Source organism: Leucopleurus acutus (assembly GCF_964270905.1).
Source record: "Leucopleurus acutus genome assembly, chromosome: 14".
Lineage (NCBI taxonomy): Eukaryota > Metazoa > Chordata > Mammalia > Artiodactyla > Delphinidae > Leucopleurus > Leucopleurus acutus.
In genome coordinates, this window is record NC_139156.1 from 81,042,898 (window position 1) to 81,067,597 (window position 24,700).

Consider the following 24,700-nt stretch of genomic DNA (forward strand, 5'->3'; position numbering starts at 1 on the left):
GAACATATTGGCCTTTATGTTTTAAAGAGCTAACAAAGTACAGATAAAACCTTAACAAGAGACAGAGAATCTTTTTAATTGCTTAACTAAATAATAATTGATTTAGTAGGATAAACCCATCCTAGAAATGAAATTATATTCAGGTATCTCTGTATTACTCTAATTGCTTTTTAAAAGTTAGATCTGGCCTGGGCTTCCCGGGTGGCGCAGTGGTTGAGAGTCCGCCTGCCGATGCAGGGGACACGGGTTCGTGTCCGGGAAGATCCCACATGCCGCGGAGCGGCTGGGCCCGTGAGCCACGGCCACTGAGCCTGCGCGTCCGGAGCCTGTGCTCCGCAACGGGAGAGGCCACAACAGTGAGAGGCCCATATACCGCAAAAAATAAATAAATTAATTAAAAATAAATAAAAGTTAGGTCTGGCCAGTGCAATATTTAAAACGCACTGCTATTTATCACAGTACACACTGGAATGCCACCAGATGTCACACAAGTACCTTTCTTTGCAGTCAGTTCTTTCTTTCATTTGAATGGAATTTGGACCCCAGGTACAACCCTTTTTCTTGAAATTCCTTTTTACATCTTCAAATTCTTCTTGTCGACAGACCGTGTTCCTGCCCCAAGTTTTACTGCTTTCATCTGAGGTCACTAAACAGAGAACATCATCACTCATTAACCAATTAAAAAATTGTTAAGTTAAAATGAATCAAATCAGTTGTAAAACTATCTTAGTCGAAACGTGTAAACAATTGAGAAACATGAAAACAACGAAGAAATTATTTCTTTCACCCTACTGCTGGCAAAGTTCTATCTCTAATAACAGCAAGAAGAGTGAACTAAGTTAAAAGACACAAATTTGAGGTAAATTAGCCATAAAGAGTTATTTATTTATCTATGTATTTAACATTATGCAACAGTTAGGATTTCATTTTATTTGGGGGAGAAAAGGTCAAATTGAACAGTTAACTGAAAACAAACTTAATACTTAATTTTTTAACCAAATCAAAGTTTTGAACCTAAGGAACAAAGGTATATTTTAAAATCGTAATTTAAGCCAATTTTTCATTAGTCATCACAACTGTCTGGCTTCAATTACCTTTAAAAATCCGAATGTATGTAAGTTTCCCCACGTCTTGCCTTATTTCATCCCCTCTTGGGCGGTTTACACTCACGTCTACCACCCACACGTTGCTGACACGCACATATGCCAACCCCCAGCCTCTCTGTGCACTGACAGTTGGCTTGGGAATCACTGGGAGAGTGGCTATTACTACACACTTAGAAAACAACCCCGTCACACACCAGAGGTTCTAAAACACAGCTGAAAACATTATGACATACCTCCACAGGGGGTAAAAATATCCCCTTTGGGTCTAACTGAAACTCTCACAGTGCGAGGATGCCAGGTGAGTTAGTATATTTATTTTTTCCACTAGGCTGAACACTGTAAAATCAGAATACTAAGTGGTATTTTGAAGGACAGATCTTCCCCGACTTATGATGGGGTTTCATCCAATAATCTATCCTAAGTTAAAAATATCATAAGGTGAAAACGTGTTTGATACACCTCATCTATGAAACATCATGGCTTAGCCCCTGCCCACCTTGAATGTGCTCAGAACACTTACACTAGTCTATAGTTGGGCAAAATCATCTAATGCAAAGCCTATTTTATAATAAAGTCAAATGTCTCATGTGACCTACTGAATGCGGTACTGAAAGTGAAAAACAGCCTGCTTACGTGGGTACACAGTGGTTGTGATGTATGGGTTGTTCACCCTTGTGATGGTGCACTGCCCAGCATCACGAGAGAGGATGGTACCCAGTATCACTGCCCAGGAAAAGATCAAAATTCAAAATTCGAGGGCTTCCCTGGTGGCGCAGTGGTTGAGAGTCCGCCTGCCGATGCAGGGGACACGGGTTTGTGCCCCGGTCCGGGAAGATCCCACGTGCCGCGGAGCGGCTGGGCCCGTGAGCCATGGCCGCTGAGGCTGCGTGTCCGGAGGCTGTGCTCCGCAACGGGAGAGGCCACAGCAGTGAGAGTCCCGCGTACCGCAAAAAAAAAATAAAATAAAATAAAAAAAAATTCAAAATTTGAAGTACGGTTTCCACTGAATGTGAATCACTCTGCACCATCATACAGTCAAAAAACCCTAAGTCGAGCCACCCTAAGTGGAGGGCTGTTTGCATCAGGTTGGTCAACACAGACCAAATTCAAGCTAACTTTCAAAAAGCAAAATATTTTTTTCCTTAAAAAACAATGAAACAAATGGAAGTAACCTTGAATTCCTGATTTCAGTTTTCAAAATATCCATAAAGAGGCTACTGATATAATGAGGTCACGCAGGCAGGCGTTTAACAAAATGTCTCACGATACTATTTCACTTTCTACTCTGTGGCCTGGTCACATCACCGATTGCGTGGAATCTAAAAATCATTGACTGTGAGAACAAGAAAATGAGACTAAGGAAGATAAGACCAAATAGTCCTGACACCTCCTAAATATCACAGGGTTAGAACCGGCTATGAATGTCTGCTTCAGTTGGATCCCAGTCAGTTAGTGACAGAAAACCGCCCAGAAGCCCCCCGTGGGGGAGAAAGCTCACGCTGTATGGCCCGGAGTCGGGGGATCACCGTGGGGCTGCTCGGTGTACTGAAGCTGCTGCTGTTCAGGCTCCTCCGTTTGTCCAAGTTGGGGGAGGCCTGCACGGTTATTTTGTGCTGGAAATCTGTCAGATATGGGGAAAAAAAAAATGAGAACTGAGAGCCCATGGTTTTCGGTTGTTCCCGTAGCCCCAGCTTTCGCACATGGCAATAAAAGCAGGAACGGCCAGGCAGTAAGAATATGGTGTATCTCAGAGTCTGTTCTAGTTTCTTACTTATCTTCCATTCAGGGCTCATGTCCGTAAACAATGACTCAGAGTCATGCCGCATGAGGCACGGTGAGAGACACATGCTCACAAGGAAAGAAACTATTACTGCGTATTGCAGAACTCACGGTTTTCCGGGGAGAGAGAGTTACCTTCGTTCAGTCTGATAGAGTTGAAAACAAAATCGAGATGGGAGACACCCTGGGTTTACATGAGTCCTGGTTCTGTCACTAACGGACTACAGACCCCAAACTAGTCAGGAGCCTGTCGGCGCTGGTCCCTGTGGTTGTTGGCTAGAACAGCAGACACCTCCCAGGGTTGCCGTGGTGATTAGAATGGAAAGTGGACGTTATGCGGGGCTCCGGACATGCTACCCCAACATTTACTACTTAGCCTGTCACATTTCCACGCGACCATCCACTCTTCATCAACCTTCCTCAACATTCAGGTCTGTTTCTTTGGGTCTTCCCTTCCTGATGCAGGCCCCCACGTCACAGAAACTTACATTAAGTACATTTTTATGCTCTTCCCCTGTGGATCGGGCTTGTGTCGGTTTAATTTTCAGAACCAGCCACGGTCAAGAGAAACTCCCCCTTGCCTGCAGTTGAAAGCGTTCTGTGGTCACGGTACGTACATACGATGGTTACTATTACCTAACTGTAATATAGGGTAGCTCTCATGCCAGAGATATGCCAAGAACTATGGGAACATATGGAAGAAAAGTCATATTACCAGAGGAAAGAGGAGGGTGTCTGGGAAAACTCTGTACACTGCCAGAAAAATTATCAGAAACTTGGAAGCAGGTAAAAGAAATGACTGGATGTTCTTTCAGTGCAGTGCCGAGCTTAACCTCTGACTGATGTTCTACTGACTGGGCTATTTTTACAACTCAGTAGGAGCAGAGGTTAACTTGTAGATTTTGTCTGGTGATGATGCAAATAACTGCTGTCTGGTGTAAAAGAAAATCCCAAAGGTTATGATTTACTGCCATATTGGGTTTGTATTTAGCCTAGCAATCTAATCCTAACATTTCTTTACTAAATTGACCATAAACACTTAGGTCCTCAAATTCTCATGTGAACCGATTTTAACTGGTTCCCTCATTAATTAATAAGTTGAATAAAATCATTGACACATGTTCATTTCACATAGGCAAGACAGCTATAATTTGCCTTTTTGAAAATTAAAGAACTTTAAAGAACCACCTGGTATTTGAAATGAGGAGCTCGAATTTGGTAGGCAAGACATCTATCCAATTGCTCATGCTAGGAATTTGAAACTTTTCTTGATATTGTGTTCTCCCTGACCCACCATATCCAGTCAAACACAAAATATCTTGTAAAACTCGTTATATACCCTTCTTGGAGTTATAGTTGAGAAATTTATATTCTAGGTTCTGGAACCAGCAAACTCCAGATGTGAATGAATCCCAGCTTATCACTTACTAGCCACATGAATTTTGGGAAAGTGACTTAATCTCTTTGAAGTCACAGCACCTTCACTGACAAAAATGGAAAAAATAATTATTCCTATTTCACAGGACAGTTAGGAAAAATTAAATACAAATAAATACAGAAAACACTTAAGCACAGGGCTCAGGACATAATAAATGCTCAACACACACGAGTGATGCTTTCTGTTCTCTCCATTTCCGCTGCCACCATCATTTCACGCCGAGCCTGCTACAATCCCTTGATCGATCTTTCAGCGTCTCTGTTTGGCCCCTCTGGTCTACCTCACAGCAGGCAGATGTCTTTTTAAAAATGCATGGCTGACTATCATTCCCCTGCTTAAAATCCCTCAAAGGCTTTTCATCATTCTTAAAGTTACAGGTCAAAATCATAACATCCTCTCCAGTCCCCTGCAAATCAGAGTCTGGGCTCCTTGTGCCACCCTAGCCTCACTGGGCCCTGCTCTCCCATCACTCGCCGTGGTCTACACCAGGGGTCAGCAAACTTCCTAAGCAGTGCCACACGGTAAATATTTTAGTTTCTATGAGCCATATGGTCTGACGGAGCGAGAAAGCATTCCCACAAACACATAAATGCGTGTGCTCCAATGAGACTCTATTATGGACGCTGCAGTTTACCCTTCCTGCAATGTTCATGTGTCAGAAAGTCGCTTTTTCTAGTATTTAAATGTTCTTAGCTTGTGAGCTATACAAAACAGGCGGGAGGCTGGATTTGGCCCAGGGGGCAGAGTCAAGCCACACTGGTCTTTTTTCAATTCCTGGAAGAAACCAAGTTTCTTCGCAGGTGTTCCCTGCCTGTTCCCCTCGTGTTTGGTAAATTGCTACTTCGAGTCTCCATTTAAATGTTTCTTTGTGAGGAAGCTGTCTGTGATCTCCTTAGACCAGGAGACATCTCTACTAATCACTGTCACAGGACTTTTCCTTCACAGTAGTTCATAATTACAGCAAAAAAAATAAGCATTTGTTTAATTATTAGCTTAAGGCTGCCCCCAATACAACGTCAGCTCTCTATGTTGGGGGGAAGGAGTCAGCTGCCATCACTGTGACCACCCCCAAATGTGCAAAGGAAAGGTACGTAGCAAATCTTTGCTGAATCAATGTCTTCTCTGTTTTAAGATTACAAGTAACACATATGCGTTAGCATACGGTATTTGTTTTTCTCTTTCTCACTTATTTCACTCTGTACGACAGACTCTAGGTCCCTCCACATCTCTACAAATCTCTGCAAATGACCCAATTTTGTTCCTTTTTATGGCTGAGTAATATTCCATTGTATATACACGTGCCACATCTTCTTTATCCATTCCTCTGTTGAGAGACGCTTAGGTTGTTTCCACGTCCTGGCTATTGTAAATAGTGCTGCTATGAACACTGGGGTGCATGTGTCTTTTTGAATTACGGTTTTCTCTGGGTATATGCCCACATATGTGGAATCTAAAAAAATGGTATAGGTGATCCTCTTTGCAAAGCAGAAATAGAGACACAGACATAGAAAACAAACGTATGGATACCAAGGGGGGAGGGGTGGGATGAACTGAGAGATGGGGATTGACATATATACACTATTGATACCATGTATAAAATAGATAACTAATGAGAGCCTACTGTATAGCACAGGGAACTCTATTCAATGCTCTGTGGTGACCTAAATGGAAGGAAATCCAAAAAAGAGGGGATATGTGTATATGTATAGCTGATTCACTTTGCTGCACAGCAGAAACTAACACAACAGTGTAAAGCAACTGTACTCCAATTAAAAGAAAAGATTACAAGTAACACAGGGGCAGAGATCATGTTGTGAAGACAAAGCGAATGGAAATGACGTGCCAGATGGGAGGCTCTGTCCATCTACCATCTACGTGAGCAAGAAAGACTTGACTGGGCAGAGCAGTTAAGGAAAGGAAAGAATGGATGCAAGAAGGCAGCTCATCAGGGCAGATGACGAACTGAACTGGGGGGAGGGGAAGCAGGTAGGAAAAGAAAGAAATATTCTTATCCAAAGATATGAAACAGTTTAGATTGAAGCGCGTGATAAAGGTTCAACGTGCCCCGTGGTCTGTCTGCGCGCTGGGGATGAGCCTCCACCCCAGAGCAGAAGGAGGGCTGCTCTTGCAGGCCTCCGCACTAGAACACAGAATCAGGCCACGGCATCTGGATGGCAAACCATGGGGAACAAGTGATGGGAGGAGAGACGCCAGGCACAGCTCAGGGAAACAGCACGGAAGGTTTTAAGGCCAAGGGCGAGTTACAAAGGCACAAGACTGGACTTCCACAATCCCTAAGATCTGGAGTGTTTCCGGTCTTCTGAAAAAATCTAAAGACTTTCAGTCGGGGGAAAAAAAGGCGCTCTGTGCTTTAGACATAAATAAAATATTCTTCATGATAAACATCCTTGTCCCTATGAAATGGGGAAAGCTTGATTCTGTCCTAGTTACACATTTAGGAAAACTTGGGCTGAACTGTGAAGGGGCCCTGGCCAATGTCCAGTTTTTCTCTGGACCGCTTGCTAGACGTGTTCTCAAGGTATCTGCTCATGGCAGGTTATCGTGTGGGCCACAGGCTTTTGAGTAAACCTGTACTTGCGTTTCCCCTGGCAGTATTTATGTTTCGTTAAGGACACTGGCGCGGCTCGGTGGGAACCATCACTTCTGCAGCAGACGTTGCAGTGTTCTTTGAAGAGTCCTGGTGGAGCTCTTGTCTTCTCTCCCTATGGGTGTGCACACACTCACTCACACTCACGCATCCCAGGCGGGACTCGGGCACTTCTGAAGTGGCTCAAGTGAGAATACCACGGCTTCAGAGACACGCCGACTTCTGAAAGCTTCAGAACCTCTTTGACCGGTTTTATATGTTCTAAAAACACAACTTTGCTTCAGAATAAACATAATACAGCAGGAGTGATACAAAGAGGTAACAATATAAAAGTATCTGCCATGAGCGTTCTTTTTCGTTCTACAAATTCCAAGGATGCACAAAATATCATTTACTAACTCTTAGATTATGCTGTCTCGTTTTATAAGCATTCCTCTTCCTTATTTGCTAGCAGGAATAATTACATTTGAGTTTTCCGGCAGTAAGTCACCATAGCTATAAGTAGCCATAAGAGTCAAACCTACCATCAGTGATTCTGAAGGACAAAATTACAATACTTAGATAATTATTCACATTTAATAAATTTTTGAAAGATCCACAGGCATAAATATTAAGAACCAGTTTGTAGGAGTCTCAGATATGTTTCTGAGAAGTTCTTTAAGCTAGTTACACATGGAAAAAAGCCTGCAAAAGGGGTTCAAGTAATTTGGTATGCTGAAAGGAAAGTATCACCACCCTTCAATCTGTAACCTATCAGCCGTTTCTTCCTTAAAAATGTACCATTAAATAGTACTAAAATCTGGTACCTCAAAGAATTTTCTAGCAGATGATAATATCAGAATCAGCTAACTCCCATGAACTTAATAAGGTACAAATAATTGCTTTCTCTACTCAGCAAGATTCCTGAAGGAGAAAAATAATTATTTTTTTAGTTATCATTCTTTTCTTTGGATCTTTGGATGTATGTCCTACTTTGGGATGTTGGGCAAGTAATCCCTGGGTGTGTATGTGTGTGTATGTGTGTGTGTGGAGAGGGGAGTATAGAGCTGGGGGATTCGAATGAGAAAAATAGTTTCCCTAGTGGTACCAGTGTCACAACAATGTAGCACCATCTTGTGGGCAGAAGAGGTAACTGCCATCCTAAATTATAGAAGCTGCATTTCTTTCCTTCATAATGGATCAGGATTAGTGGATTTTATGGGTTATGTTTTAACTAGAATCTTTTATTTAGCGGCACAAGGTAAAGTAATGTGTCACTAAAAGGACCCCTCTATTCTCAGAAATAGAAAAGGCAAATAGTACAATCCAGGAATAATATAAATCTAGCAAAAACGGTAAAATATATTCAAGTTGCGCTGAATAAATGCAAGGTATTAGGCCAAGCAACATTTGAGAAGAAGAACCTCGGGAATCCTGAGATATTTTATTTAATCACTCTCCAGGAAGATTAAAGAATCACTGGAATGATTTCATTGTTTCCCCCAAGTTTATTTTCCATCAGTTTCTAATTAGCTCCCCCATCCAAAGTTTTGCAAGGCAATCAATCAATATTAATTATGGTAACATAGTCACAGTGCAGATAGAAGAATGCTGATACAGCTCAGGACTGGAGAAGAAAACTCACACTGAGCGCCGCTCTGAATTTTTCTATCGTCTATATTGAAAGCAGAAGCCTCGTCATACAGAAAATATTTTAAATTATGTCTGACATATCAGACCGTCCAGTGAATGGTCCTTCGAGTTACACTTTGGCTAAAAGCAAATATTAAAAAAGAACCTGGAAAAGTACCTTTTTTGTTCCCAGAGAGGGCGAAGGTAAAATGAATTAAGGACCCATTGCCTGTTCTCACCTCATCAAAACACATAATCAATAATGTATACTGTGTACTCCTGGCTATCCCATTCCAGCAATTTTCTGATCAGGTGAGGACTTCTGCCATAACCTAAAAGATCACAGTATGCTGCAAGGCTTCTAGGATTTTGCAGCAAGTATTTTTACAAGACAATTTATACATACTTTATATAAAACAAAACTGTTGTTACTGTTATTTAAGTCAAATTTCCACACCATTATCAAACATCTCAGGAAAACCCTAGAATCCACGAGGAGCAATCTAAGATGTAATACATACAGAGAGAGACACAGAGAGAGGTAGAAACAGATATATAGACCTTACTGCACATTCTACACAGGTGCAGCCAGCTCTGAGTTCTGTCACAGTCCTTCCCTGTTAGAAAGAGCTGCAAAACACAGGCAGACATCTGGTGTCCCCTTAAGCAAAGTATAACACATAACATCAAAGAACTTGATTTCGTGAACTAACATATGTTTGCTCTTTTGCATTCTGTTTAGTTTCTCCTAACACGTATTCCTTCTACGTTATTGTCACAATGGTTTAGAAATATTTTTAAAAGTTTCCCTAGAATTACTGGTTCGTTCTCATACCTCAACGATTTTGAACCCTCAGATGAAAGTGGGCGTGTAACCGAGGCACTAGATACACTTTGCTGAGGGTGTGAATAGCAACCTTAGTGCCCCAGATCACAGCCCCGCGATCCTTGTGGAAGCAATAACTTAGTGACAAAACCTAAGTATGTTCAGATTTTAAAAGGTAATTGTAGCCAAACACTTGTGATGACTAATGAAAAGTTGGCTTAAATTACAATTTTAAAATATACGTCTGTTCTTTAGGTTCACAACTTTGATCTGGTTAAAAAATTAGGTACTAAGATTGTTTTAAGTTAAATGTTCAATTGGACTTTTTCTCCCCCAAATAAAATGAAATCCTAACTGTTGTATAATGTTAAATACATAGATAAATAATCAGCTCTTTGCTGCTAATTGACCTTGCACTTGTACCTTTTAATTTATTCCACTTTTCTTGCTATTACGATTAGAGACAAGAAGTTCGCCCTGGGTAGGGTGAAAGAAATCATTTCTTCACTGTTTTCATGTTTCTTAATTGTTTACACGTTTTGAGTAAGATAGTTCTGGGCTGGATTTTCACCATGCCGAGTGATGCTGGTTCAGTGCAATCAGCTAAAGAGCAATTAATTCTGCTTTGATTTCCAAAGGAGTACATCAATGTCTCCACTAACAGGAGAGGATGCTTGGGGTGGGATTCCCAGCACCTGCGGTGCACTCCCTCCCTAGGCTGTTTCACCCGTGAAAACTCATTAGGTCGTTACTATGACCACGAACTGAAGCAAGAGATGAAGATCTCATTCGTTCGATGCTTTAAAAGCTTACTCCCCCAGTTCTGATGAAACAAAGAAGCGCGCGGGAGGGATGACCACCCGGGTCTTAGGGAACATGGGGACAAGATCGTACCTGAAGGTAAACTGATCCGACGCCCGTCTTTGAGCTTCAGGCGGCTCCTCTTAAACTTGCCCTTCCTCTTCTTGACGTTGGGCCTCTCCTGGCTCAGCTGGAAGATGAGGATGTTGAGCTCGCGCTCCAGCACGTCGATCTCCCGTGCGGCCAGCTGCTGCTCCCGCCGCCTGAGCAGCTCCTCCTGTGACTTCTGCTGCAGGGCGGCCCGCGTCAGCTCTTCCTCCCGGGACCGCAGCTCCTGCCGCAGGGGACAGCGTCAGCGTCACCTCGGGCTGCCGCGTCCCGCGCAGCTCTGCCGCCCGCCCGCTGCAGGTCCCCCCGACCGCGCCCCCTGCCGCCAAGACGGGCCCCGCTGGACCTCAGCACATCCGGGACTCGCACGCGCACAAGGCTCCCTCTGGCCCTTCTAGGGTTTTTCTGTTTCATGGTTTTGGGGGTGTTTTTTAGGGGGGCGGGGCGGAGGGGCATCCTGCTTTATTAGGGGCCGTGAGCATCATTAAGTGGCAGGTCTTGAGCCTTACCATGTGGTTTCTCAGATTTGCCCTTCTTCATGGAAGGCTCTTTACGAAATTTTGGGGTTTTTTTTCGCGGTACGCGGGCCTCTCACTGCTGTGGCCTCTCCCGTTGCGGAGCGCAGGCTCCGGACGCGCAGGCTCAGCGGCCATGGCTCACGGGCCCAGCCGCTCCGCGGCACGTGGGATCTTCCCGGACCGGGGCGCGAACCCGTGTCCCCTGCATCGGCAGGCGGACTGTCAACCACTGCGCCACCAGGGAAGCCCATGGAAGGTTCTTTATGAGATTTTTACCCACCTTTTTCCAAGCCCAACTCAAAAGAAGGCAGATAAGCATCCCCTGAGGCCGAGGCCCAGCGGGCTCATCCTGGGACACGGGCAGGCTGCACCTCATCACAGGGACGCACACAGGACACCTGGCCACAGCGTCAGGTGCGAAGAGCGTCAAGCTGTGGGCCCCAGGGCCCATCTGTCTGTGGCCCTTCTGGTTTTATGGCCCGAAAAGAGTCATCACACTTTGTTATCGTCTCTGGCTTGTACAATCACCTGACACGTAAGACGGGCATCAACACACAGCGACCAAGTACCGATGTGAAAGTCCCATTTCAAATGAAAGCCAAAAGGGAAAGCTTGACTAATTAAAGGATAGTTCTTCTTGTCGCAAAGACTGTGGCGGTTCCGAAGAATCTGCTTAGGGAATTAACACACCGTGGTGGAGAGGTTAAGGGGAAAAACAAGGCGAACGTGACAGGGGTCAGGTGAAGGCCCATGAGAAATGAACACGCAACATCGCTAAAACGATAAGCTGCTGGAAAATACAGTCAGTACACAGAGAACTTATCAGGATCCCACAGATGGGTGGAAACCGTCACTTTATACACAGATATCATGAATTAGCTAACAAAAGTCCCTCTGTCGTGATACTGGCTGATTAAAATGTAACTTCCTCTCGGTTTTGGTTTTAGAATGATTGCACTTGTAAGAAATAGAAAATCTATGAAGAATACTTTTATTCCTATTAATTTATTCAGTAGTAAAACTGAGAACTCTATTGTTCTTAATCTACATCCGCATTCTTGTTTCATTTCTGTAAAGTGTTCCGTCCTGTACCAGAGACATAAATATTCCTTTCTGTGCTGAACTGCTTTCTCTTCCCGACTAGCCTGCCATAAATCAAGCACTCCCATAGAAAGCAAGGCATCTGCAAACTTTTAGTTCCACCGCTCCAGACAAAGCTAATCTTAGGATATCCTAATGCCAAACACTTTGTGAGAAACTCCGCCTTCTCAGGTGGAGCTCTGGGCTGTGAGCTTTGAGAGCTATGAGTATGGTGTGAACATGTCACACTCTATTACAAGCAGGCCGCTTTCCAGAGGCCACCTCAAGAGTACTGATGTGTGAAGAGACAGTGCAAGACAGAGGCTCATGGAAGGAACGAGAGCTGGGCCACGGGACTGGAGTCATAAAGGAAAATAAACGTGGAGGGCCATCCTCCCACAGACAAATATGATAATATCAAGAAGAAAAGGAGAGCCCTAAAAATAAAGGTTCTTTATTCAGATCAAACCAATTCTGAACTTACGGTAATTCTACCAAAGTGGACCGAAAGTCACCTCTGAAACATTCTTTATTTTTCCTAAACAACCTTCATAAACGAAATGGCAGGAGAAATGATTTTCTTAAGACCAACTGATATTCAAATTACTTGTATCAGCTGATTTTTATAGAACAGTATTTCTTCATTACATTGTGCCAGATATAAATGACTATTTATTACTTGAAAGGAAAAAAAAGAAAATGTTACCTGTGAAAAAAAATTCTGGAATCCATTATTTAACTGGTGGCTTTCTTCAACCAGTTTGTCCAAATTGGAGATTTTACTGTAGTGTATTTGGGGACAGAGGCTCATTTCCAGTCAGCTTCTAATTTCTAACTCATTACCGTCTGCCCTTTTGTTAAGATATTACTTTTCAGTCGTGTAGATAACAATCCAATTAGCTATTGTGAAATGAAATGGCATGAGGAAGAGATAAAGGCAGTAAATTCACTTAGGCTTTTTGTGTTACTGCTACAGTAATTGCATAAGAAACCATTTTAAATTCCAGGTCCCAAACCAAAATGTGAATCTCCTTGCAATGACTTTATAAATTTAAAAAAAAAAAAAATCACTTGCCTAAGACTTCATAAGAGAAAAAAATATCATCAAAGAGAAAGCAGCCAAAGGACTCTTCCTTCTGAATGAATTTTAAAACATGCAAAAGTGTGTAAAAAAAAAAAAAGTCTGGGGTGTTAGAAGCCCTTTGGATACTTTGAAATTATGAAGCACACAAAAACATTCTTTCGGTCGCTGAGATCACGCCTCAAGTACTACGTGTTTAATTGCTCTGCACAGGCCACTTAATAATGGACAATCCAAATTCCTGGCAGTAGGTGTTAATCATTAACAGTGACAGGCCTTCGTACAGTGGTTCAAAGACAGGTGCACGCACCCAGTGCACAGAGACAGACACACAGAGATAAGAAGCCAGGAATCTGGGGAGGAACCGGTATCTATGGAGGCTACAGTTTACTGAATAACACAGAGCACGGCCAAGTCACTGACCATTAATTCCAAGTCTGACGCCTCCTACCTTAAGCAATCAGTGAACAAGAAAGGGAGATAGAGCACGTCTACTGTGCTTTTGACTCCATCAAAAAAGATGCAATTAGAAACCTTGGGGGAAAAAATAAAGGACTATATATTCTTTAATTGTAAATCAAAGGCTCACAAGATACCATAAATGCTGTACTTCAAAAAGCACTGCACAGAAATCACGTAAAAAGAAAAAGTAAAGATACCACTAGAACGAAAGTGAATCCAAAGAACAACAAAGAAACTACTTTTAAGACTTCAAAATGGAGAAAGATGAGCCATCCATTCTTTTCTTTTTTTTTTTAACATCCTTATTGGAGTATAATTGCTTTACAATGGCGTGTTAGTTTCTGCTGTATAACAAAGTGAATCAGCTATACAGATACATATGTTCCCGAGTCATCCATTCTTGAAGCATGCTTTTTTTGATTTTTACACTGCATATGATAAGAATGAACTCACTGAATGTGCCTCTATCCTACAGTTTCATAAATAATTATCAAGAATTAAAAATAAGAGTTTAAAATAATAATAGTTATTAATAACACTGCTTCCACACTTAAAATTCTGTGATTTCAAGTCTTATCCTTCCTCCAAGTCCTCTCCCATTCCCAAATGTTTTTACTTCGGTTATTAAACATCTAATTTTAGAATTCCTGAAAACCATTTGGGGAGGTGTATAAAAACAAAAAACAGGCTCTTTCCTCTGTCATTTTAAGTCAACGAAATGTATTAAAGTACCTAAAAGACATATGAACAATATCACTGATAGTAATCCTTCAAAGAACTGCAGGATTTAAAAAGTAATGCGCTCAGTCCTTTTCCAGTATGACTACGGCTCAGAGCCCCGTTTCCCAAACGCCTGGGCCGGGGATGGGGAGGGCGGTGCTGCTGGGAGCCTGCCCGGCTTCCAGCAAAGCCACAGCTTCCTCTGCTGTCAGGCTAGCACTGTTAGCGCCTGTGAAGTGGCGCGCAGGCTCTGAGCCCCGGGGGGGGGCCTCACTCGTGCAAGCCCACACCACCCCGAGGGACCGAGACAGCATCTCTGTGACACTTCACTGTGGGAGGCGCTGGCAGAACGGTCTTGGTCAGCAAGTGGCAGAGCCCCAAGCCCAACGAGACAGCCTGGCTGGAGCCCTCGGTCTGAACCACTTCTCTAGACTGCTGGAGATTCCGGCATTCCGCTAAAGACGTAATATAACGAGGGGGCAGGGCCGGCCATAGGTTTGTAGATGTCCATACAGTCACCCCTGCGGTCTGCCTGAATTCCTGGAGGGCAGGGAGCAGAACAGCTGAAGCAGAGTCCACTGCGTTGTGGACCACCAGCTCAGCTCCAAGTGCTGGCAAGTTGTTGACTCAGAGACCAGATAGATCTTCATCCCTGGAGCATTCAGCCGAGAGGTCCTCCTACTTCTGGTTCTTCTGAAAACAACCTGAAACACAGTTCCTCCCTCCAAGGTCCTTCCAGCACCGAGGACAGCCCTGCGCTCCCCGCCCCTTTCTGTGTTCACTTCTCTTCTCTGTAGGCTCAGATGTGCTGGCTCCTCTCCTGCCTTCCTGGCCGTCCACCTGGGGAAGCTCTTTAAAACATGGTGCCTATAATCAAACGTGATGCTCAGGATAAGATCTGAAGAGACTCAAACAGGACTGACTATTTTTTATTATATAAACTCTATGTACTTATCAGTGGGGTCAGGGTCTAAGGTTGCATTTGCCAGTTTTGAATTTTTAAACCCACAAAATACTGAAAAATCTAAGGAAGAGAGTGAATTACCTATAAGTCTGCTATTTGAAAAATATGGCTTACCAAAAAAAAAAAGAAAGAAAAAAAGGATTTTAGCAGCTCACAGATTTCTCCCTAACCTTTATTTTTAATTTTAACTTAGTTAAAATTATGAAATATTTAAAATATACTACGATTAGAGAGAATAGCAAATACCCATGCGCTTACTATCAACACCAATTAGATGCGAAATTTTTACCATATCTGTTTCAGGCCTGTTAAAGTCCTAGGCGCATCATATCTAATCCTAGCCCCTCCCTCTTGAGATCTGCTGTCCTTAAATTGGTTTGTATCCTTCCCCTGTCTATATTTTCAGTCTTTTTGTACATTTGAATAATATTGTTTTTTTTTAAAGTACTTGATCCATCACTACCATTTTCTTTTTGTTTTTAATTAATTAACTTATTTATTTATTTATTTAGGCTGCGTTGGGTCTTCGTTGCTGCGCGTGGGCTTTCTCTAGTTGCGGCGAGCGGGGGCTACTCTTCGTTGTGGTGCGCGGGCTTCTCATTGCGGTGGCTTCTCTTGCTGCAGAGCATGGGCTCTAGGTGCGCGGGCTTCAGCAATTGTGGCTCGCGGGATGTCATGGAGCACAGGCCTAGTTGCTCCGCGGCATGTGGGATCTTCCCGGACTAGGGCTCGAACCCGTGTCCCCTACGTTGCCAGGCGGATTCCTTTTTTTTTTTTTTTTTTTGTGGTACGCGGGCCTCTCACTGTCGTGGCCTCTCCCATTGTGGAGCACAGGCTCCGGACGCACAGGCTCAGCGGCCATGGCTCACGGGCCCAGCCGCTCCGCGGCATGTGGGATCTTCCCGGACTGGGGCACGAACCCATGTCCCCTATATCGGCAGGCGGACTCTCAACCACTGCGCCACCAGGGAAGTCCCTGAATAGTATTGTTTTATGTGGTTTTATAAATTTACATAACGTGATTATCCTTCTGCAACTGCTTTTTCTGCCCAGTATTATGCCTGAGACTTACTCATGTTGAAACATACAGCTGGAGTTTATTTATCTTAAGTACTGTACAGATTTCCACTATATGAATATACAGTCGTTTAGGCACCTATTCCCCTATTAATGGATATTGGGGTTGTTTCCAGTTTTTCACTATTACAAACAATACTTCAGAGTGAATGACCTTAACCTCCTTGTGCATAACGTGTGGGAGTTTCTCAAGATTATATAACCAGAAGTTAAACAGCTGAGTCGTCTGCCTCTTTCATAGCATAAGATTCAAAGAAGGACTCATGGCATTTATCCACTTTTAAATTCCCTTTTCACGTAAAAATGTTCACTTAAAAATATGACAATAAAATAATAATTGCTAATATCTCTTACCTATTAAAATACATATTAGGAACATGTTAAGAAACTTTACTTAGGTATTTATTGTATTTACTGAATGTCTACCATGGGCCAAGCACATGTTCAGTGCTGTGGATGAACACGACCAAGAATGAAACAGCATAGTTCCTGAACTTAACCAGCAGAAAAGGCAGACCAAGGACACATAAAGACGCAGATAATAATAAAGTATGACTCAGCGTAGGCATGTTAAGGGAGGCGCAGGACACTGTGACACACTTTACGTGGTACGAGAGGATAAGGGAAGGGAGCTCTGAGCGCCTGAGAATGAAGAAGCAGCACCTGTGAGGAGGGGATAAAAGCCAGGGCGGGGTCGGAGGAAAGAATATACACAAAGGCCGAAAGTCAGGAGCGTGGCGTTAAGGGAACTTGGAGGAATTCAGTGGGGCTGGAGAAAAAGTGAGGTTCAACATGGAAGGACAAGGAAGTTAATGAGGAAAAGGAATTGGCCACTGAAGTGAGGTGGGTCTGATTTGCGTTTTAGAAGGCTCACTGGTGGCGGCGAGGGGCTCAGTTACGGGAGCGAGGCTGGATGCGAGGCACCCGGGTAGGATGCTGCTGCAGCACTGCAGGTGGTGAGTGGGGACAACAGGGGTCAGGGGAGTGAATTACCACTGAAGGTCTCTGTCACAAAGAAGACCACATCTTCAAGACCTTTGAGACTGGGTACCTAAGAGAACAGTAATCTCATTACTACACAAAGGAAGCAGATGGAGGGAAGGCAGAGGTTGGTTGGAAAGTGTTGCCAGTACATCAAGCCCCCTTTTAAAACCCGTCAACAGGATCCAAATCCCGAGCCTGGCCGGCAAGGACCACGCAAGGATACACAGGCTGCCACGTCCATCTGCGTATCCCAGCGCTCTAACACGCTTCCCAGCACACAGCAGACATTTAATACGTTTGCTGGAAGGAAATTCTAACGCTGAAACTCAGAAGAATGCCCCCAAAGACAAGCTCTTAAACTGTATTTTTTTTCCAGTGAACAATTTGCCCTTTGGGGAATACCTATGACATACATTGTATTCGTTCCCAATTCAGCCTGGTAACAGAAGCAAGTTGCTCACGGATAGAATCTGGGCATATGATATCTTGGCTTCATGCACAGAAGTATATACACTAGCTCAAGAAATGTTTATACATATGTATTCAAACCACATCTCTTCATGCCCTCTTTTGCCCTTTCCTCTGCCCTTAGGTTGGCTATAGGCCTTCAGTAGTACTGTCAATGTGAGAGTCTAGTGACATAAAGGAGAGCCATACTACATAAGTCAAGGTAATTTAACATGGGAGAAGGACTCAGCTATGTCATAATCCCATGTTTCCATGACGTACACTGGAATAAGCAAATGGACTCTTTATTTAGCAAAGCATTACTGCCTACTGAAAAAGAATTCTATTTTAGAATCACAAATATATGAGGTATAAAAGTTCCTTTCTGGACAATTACATGGCTTTGTAAAGGTTATCAATAACCTGCAATGTTGTATTTTAGCCCAGACATTTGTTGCCAAGTACAAGAAGTTAACCTACTGAACAATTATACACCTCAGACAGCCGGAATAAACCTTGAGTCATCACAATGCTCAAGTATTACAAAACTATCTTTTAAGAAGTAAATACTGCCTAATACTTACTATGCGTGAAGCGTAGTACCATGCCCTGACCTTGGGGTCTTCAGTGACTGCTGACGGTCAGTTGTCACCAGGAGCTCACTTTACAACTACCTGCCTTCCAATCAGGTGTGCTTCTGCTTCTCCTACTTCACTTTGTATGTGGTTAATATATATGTACCTTCAGCACATTTAACAATCAGGTTTATTGTCTTTCTTCTTCTTAAAATACATAAACCAACCAGAGCTTCACTCATCATATTAAGAAATTCAAAAATTACACAATTTCCCAGCTTCTCCAACAAAGCAATGCCTTGGAGATAAAAGGGTGGGGGGAAAGGAGGAGGGACTGGTATAAAAGAAGCTTTAAAAGACCTAACTAAAAACATGAAGCCCTCATTTAAATTCTGATTGGCACCAACCAACTGGAAGAAGACATCTTTGAGGCAAACTGTGACATCTGGGTATGGAGTATCACATGGTATCCAGGAATTACTTATTTTTTTAAGATAATAATGGCAAGAAAGATATTTTAAAAATTCCTACCAGTTAGAGATGCATACTGAAGCATTTAAAGGTAAAATGACGAGAGTCTAGGTTTTAAGTTAAAATAAATGATAATGGGAAAAAGAAATGAACAAAGTGACAAAATACTGACAATTATTGAAGCTGGTTAATGTATACTAAGTGTTTAGTATGCCACTCTCTCTCCTTTTTAAAAAATTTTTTTACGTTTGAAAATTCCTCTATTGTTTTCCAATTATATGTTTTGAGTACAGTTCTGTTTCGTTTTGTTTTGCCTGGAAGGAAAGAATCAACAAGTCCGAAAATATTTTAACATAATGCTGACAGTGGTTCTTGACTCAGGTTTTCCACAATCTCCGTAAGCGTGAGCACATTATGCAATTAATATATATCACTCACCTTTTCCTTTGTTCTCAGCTCATCAAACATCTGTTGAATTTCCAGCTTCCAGTCATCTTGCATGGAATGAAAAGATTCTTGAGGCATTTCAGTCATAACTGCCTTTTCAATTGCAGTCAATTGTTCAAGAATTAAGGCAAATGATGGACGAATATGAGGGTCCTGTTGCCAGCATTCTAAAATAAACAAGAATCACAGTAAGTCCATTTCTCAGCGTAGTTCAGATTATCAGCCCATGTTGACTGTGTCTGCTGAAGATTTTAAACATCAATTGATAATGATTTTGCAAATTTTATTTTATACAGTGTCTGTGTCAGCAGCCTGTGTAATAATTACTATTAGACGAGGCTCTTGTATTCTGCATTATTTGACATTAGTATGTGGATGTGTGTTTTCTCTGCCTTACCATGTACCATGAACTCTGTCCACCTAAGCTGCCCTGGCCACATGACTTACAGATACAGCGTTCTATAACTCAACCCAAGAAAACCAAAGTCTTTAAAATGTTACAGTCACAAGAGAGGTTCTAAGAAATAGTCTAATAAGTAAGGTAACTTGCTGCTTACAAAAAGAGTTACTTAACAATTTTTTAAAAATAAGATCAAAATAGATAAGGTCATGGCAAAACCATGCCAGTTAAGACTGTAAAACATTTCTGATCATTAGGTAGAATTAAAAATAGCACATATGGAGCCAATTCAATATTGTCTTTGAACTCTGCTAGTGTATTTGATGAAAAGTTTATTACCATTCAACTGAATTTTGTATAAATGAGTCACTAGATTGTTTTTAAGTTACTTAGTTCATCAAAACTTTACCTGACATCTTAGATCAAAGACATGGCTTCTAATTCTTAAAATAGTATAATCTAAGATCAACTGAAAATTAGAATCACAGAAGATACCTTTTTGGTTAAAAAAATATAGATATTCTAATGAGCAATTCCCCTCACCCCCATAGACACACAAAAACAGAGATGCCCAAATACCTTTCATGAGCTTGGCAAACGGCTCAGGGCAGGTGGAAGGAATGGGCAAAGTGAGCTTATTGACTGCCACCCCGTAGGCCACAGCAAGACCGTCAATGCCACGATAGGGGACCTCTCCCGTGAGCAGTTCCCACAGCACCACTCCATAGCTGGAAAGCAGAGTTTTCATAAAGTTAAACGGGGTCTTTTCCTCATGACACAGTTGGTGGGAGAAACTTATCAGAGCCTTCATCCAGCCCCTAACGAGAATCTTCTCTTCCAACAAAGCCCATATGGACCCTTATCCCAACACGAGGGGCGGGTTCTTCCAGTTAACATTCCAGACACATGCAAATACACTCCTTCCCGAAATCGGTTATGCCTTCATTACAGGAAATGAAACTACTCAACGGATAGGAAAGCTTAGGAGCAGTACACGGTTGAATTAAACAGGGTCCAGAAGCAGGACACACTTGAAGAGCAATGTGGTTGTTCCGATGTTTGTCTTTCTGTCTCAATTTTTCCACACCTATTGAGGATCTTCAGGACACTGAAGATTCCAGCCCCACATGACTCACCACAGGACTGAAATCGAATCATGCTACTTTTTTTTTTTTAAGATTTTTTTGATGTGGACCATTTTTAAAGTCTTTATTGAGTTTGTTACAGTATTGCTTCTGTTTTATGTTTTGGTTTTTTTGGCCTCGAGGCATGTGGGAATCTTAGCTCCACAACCAGGGATCGAACCCGCACCTCCTGCATTGGAAGGCCGAGTCTTAACCACTGGACTGCCAGGGAAGTCCCATGCTAACTGTTTTAAAATAGGTTTTTGAAATTGTTTCCTTCTGACCCTCCCTTTCTATTTAGGAGATGTGTTACTAATGTTTCCACCTAATGCCTAATAGTAACGGACAAAGAAATCCTGTGGGTTTTCCTGAGCCTGCTGGGAGGACATAACAGGTCTTCTTTGAAATGGAGGAAGGTGAAGTGAAAGGAGAATAAACAAAGAACAACTGCAGCTGCCATGCTCTCCAAAGCATCAGCAGATGCGATGCAGGTTCACTGCTGCTTCAGTTTAAGGGCAAATGCGATCACACACAAGAACGAGAAAACAGTATAAAAGGATCTCTAAGTGAACTTTTAAAATGAAGCTAGAAGACCAAATTTCAGTATATGCCTATACTAGACAGTCTCAGACACCCCAGTTCAAGGCAATACAGAGGAGCACAGAAATAAGCCTTGTACATCATATACGTTTATTCTCCTCTACAAAACCAGTCAGAACCTTGGCTTTCCTTTATCTTCTTCAAAACACAAAGTGCACTCCAATTATCTTTTGACATAAAACATCGGTCACTCCTGACACTCACTTGACTTTAAATTAAAACACATAAGCATATAAGGAACAGTTATATTTGCTTTATTTTTAAGTTCTGTTAACATAACTAGTATGGTCCTATTTACTTTTCTGATCTTTTAAAACTTCATTCGCTTTAAGTTAAAAAAAGAGCTTGAAATTTAAAGAAGTAACTTAATTCTCATTTCATATGCCTAAGGAAAGGCAAAACAGCTCAGAATAACCCCAAAAAACCCACATCATTTAAATTTGCTTTGGAACTGATTTCTGAGTCTCATTTGATTATCTCCTGATCTTAAGAGATGTGGGGATTCACAGCATCACAGATACAATAAGCCCTCCGTGAAGAAGACCTGGCCTGCAACAGGCGTCTCTGGAGCCCAGGTGGTCACCCTGGCCATCATCACTTCATTTTCAGACCTCTCTACTAGTGCCCAGTGGACTCTGCACTACATACTGAAAACATTCAGAAAAGGAAGGCAGAAACAACAGAACGTGCCCTGAATCCAAAGGGGCCTCAGGGATCCTCCCACTGATGTTCCACGGCCCTAAAAGCAGGGGCGCTTCCATCCTGAGGTCCCTGAGCCCAGGGCTCCCTCTCCAGCAGGGGGCGCAGCAGGGCATCACTGAAAGACAACTGGACCTAGAAGCGGCACACCTGAGGCTGAGCTGTGGGACCACTACTACCTGTTGCCTATGTCTCCACTCACATGGCCCTGAAGCCGATCTTGAATCATTGATAAAGTATCAGCGACATTTCCTCTGCCATCTCAAAAGCACTGTTTTATGTTTTGTTAAAAAAGGAATACATAATGCAGAACCTGTAAATTATATAATGCTATAACTATTAGCAATTAAGGTGCAACCAGGATTTTTCAAAGGCTATCTGCTTAGTATCTTGAAAATTATCTATGGTATGGTGCATTAGCGAGACACATTCTTAATTTCAAGAGTAAGTAAAATGAACTCATAGATCAATCAACAAAACTCATCTCAGTGCAGGGGACCAAAAATTATTAGAATAACAGAAAACTGAATAAATTCAAAGAAGCTTCCTTGCTATTCTCCTTAGCAAATAACAAAATTAAAACCAACAATAACAACATAACTTTGCCTCTTGGAAGTTTCAGAGAATGAATAATTCAGGATAGGTCATTTTTCCAGAGAGAGGTATTCTGGTAAAAACCAATGTGAAAAAAAAGGGAGCTATTCTGATGGGACAATTTTTAAAGTGTAATGCATATTTTTCTGCTCTCTGAAACTGGGTGGGATATAGTATAAAAAGTCCTCTCCTGGGGACTTCCCTGGTGGCGCAGTGGTTAAGAATCCGCCTGCCAATGCAGGGCACATGGGTTCGAGCCCTGGTCCGGGAAGATCCCACATGCCACAGAGCAACTAAGCCCACGTGCCCCAGCTACTGAGTCTGAGCTCTAGAGCCCACGAGCCATAACTACTGAAGCCCATATGCCTAGAGCCCGTGCTCCCCAACAAGAGAAGCCACCGCAATGAGAAGCCCGCGCACCACAACGAAGAGTACCCCCGCTTGCCGCAACTAGAGAGAGCCTGTGTGCAGCAATGAAGACCCAACGCAGCCAAAAATAAATAAATAAATATATTAAAAAAAAAAAAAAAGCCCTCTTCTGAGCATACAAGTAGCCTAATGAGTAAGGGCTGCGGTAGCAGGAACACGGCTCTTAGGCCAGGGACCAGAGTCTGCTACTCACTCACTAGTTTTACAACCCTGAGGAAATTTCTAAACCTCTCAGTGCCTTGGGTATGTACTCTGTGAAACTGGGGCAATCACGGGAGACACTGCAAAAGTTCAATGATAGCATCTGTCAAAGTTACCTCATAGGGTAGTAACTGGTAAGGAGGAAGTGGGGCGAGAGAGGATGATCACTAAATACACCAGTATATATAGCAGCCCCCAGCACCACAGACCAGAGCCATGCTTCTTGAATGCAATTATTTCTATGGGAATATTATGAAGGAGGTTCTAAAGCAAAGGTCTGTGCAGTTCAGAGGGACAGCCTTCCCTGCCTTCTGCATCCTGACATCTAGGACTCTGCTGGGCTTTAATATATCCATGCGTTCTGCAGATGTGTGTGGACGTCTGGCTCCACAACCAGGTGGTTCTGGAAGCCAGCAGATTCCAGTCCTTTTCATAGCGTTTCGTGCTTTCGTTTGCTCCTAGCGCCCACTCTGTTCTCAGCTGCCTTTCTTTTTTTTTTTTTTTTTTTTTTACCAGCTTGGCACCCCTCTCCCCTCTTCTGCTTAGATGCTTCTACTGAAAATCAGATAACCGAGCTCATATAATTGAGAAATAGAAATGAACAGATTTTGAGGGAAGGCCTCTCTCCATGAGTGTCTGGACTTCAAGACCCATATTCTGGCTGATCTTAGAAATCTGTTTTTTCTTACTTTTGATTCTATGTTTACAGTAGGTGAGGTCGCTCTAAAGCATTTATATAGATTGTACAGCGTTCGTATAGCTTATAGTTACAGAGTTTATTTTAAAAGGCACACACAGTAAAATGGTTACAGTCTTAATTATTCCAAATGTAAAACTGATTTATATTTTATTAGTTTTCAGAGTCTTGAAGTATAATTTCTTAAAATAATCACCTATTTCACTGAAGTATTTTGGCATTACGTGGTCAGAAAATTATCGCGATTAAGTCAAGGGAAACACATGTAATATTTTATAAAGACACATGTGGCTCAGTCTCCACCAGCAGAGTGTAAGTCATTAAGTCAGGGGTGAGGCGCAAGCTTCTGTGTTTTTCAAAACGGCCCTAAGACACTATAGAACCCCTGGCACAGGTGAAAAATTTCTTCACAGTCATAAGCAGAACAATTAAATTAGAAGCCTGTATTTATACACTGCTGGTGGGAACGAGAACTGGTGGAAAACAGTCTGGCAGTTCCTCAAATGATTAACCATATAATTACCATGCGGCCCAGCAATTTCACTCCCAGGTGGAAACCCAAGAGAAATGAAAACTCATGTCCTCACAAAAACTTCTTCATAAATGTTCAGAGCAGCATTATTCAGAATTAGCCAAAATGTGGAAACAACCCACATGCCATCGACTGATAAACGAATAAGCAAAATGTGGTATTATCCACCCAATGGAATATTATTCCGCAATAAATAAGAATGAAATTCTGATACATTCTATGACATGAACCTTGAAAATATGCTAATTGAAAAGCCAGTTGCAGAGGACCGCATATTATTTGATTCCATTTATAGGAAATGTCCAGAATAAGCAAATCTAA

General features: G+C 42.4%; 1 protein-coding gene across 3 annotated transcripts in view; it reads right to left on the reverse strand.

The window, feature by feature from the left end:
* The window catches only part of MAP3K21 (mitogen-activated protein kinase kinase kinase 21), a 55,541-nt gene that overhangs the window by 13,325 nt on the left and 17,516 nt on the right, over window positions 1-24,700 (reverse strand). For all 3 annotated transcript variants that reach the window (XM_082854970.1, XM_082854969.1, XM_082854968.1), the window contains exons 3-7: window positions 20,083-20,231; window positions 19,095-19,270; window positions 10,263-10,503; window positions 2,605-2,727; window positions 496-646 (exon numbers count right to left, since the gene is read on the reverse strand). In XM_082854970.1, coding sequence (XP_082711096.1) covers window positions 496-646; window positions 2,605-2,727; window positions 10,263-10,503; window positions 19,095-19,270; window positions 20,083-20,231 — 840 coding nt within the window. The remainder of the gene's footprint in view (window positions 1-495; window positions 647-2,604; window positions 2,728-10,262; window positions 10,504-19,094; window positions 19,271-20,082; window positions 20,232-24,700) is intronic.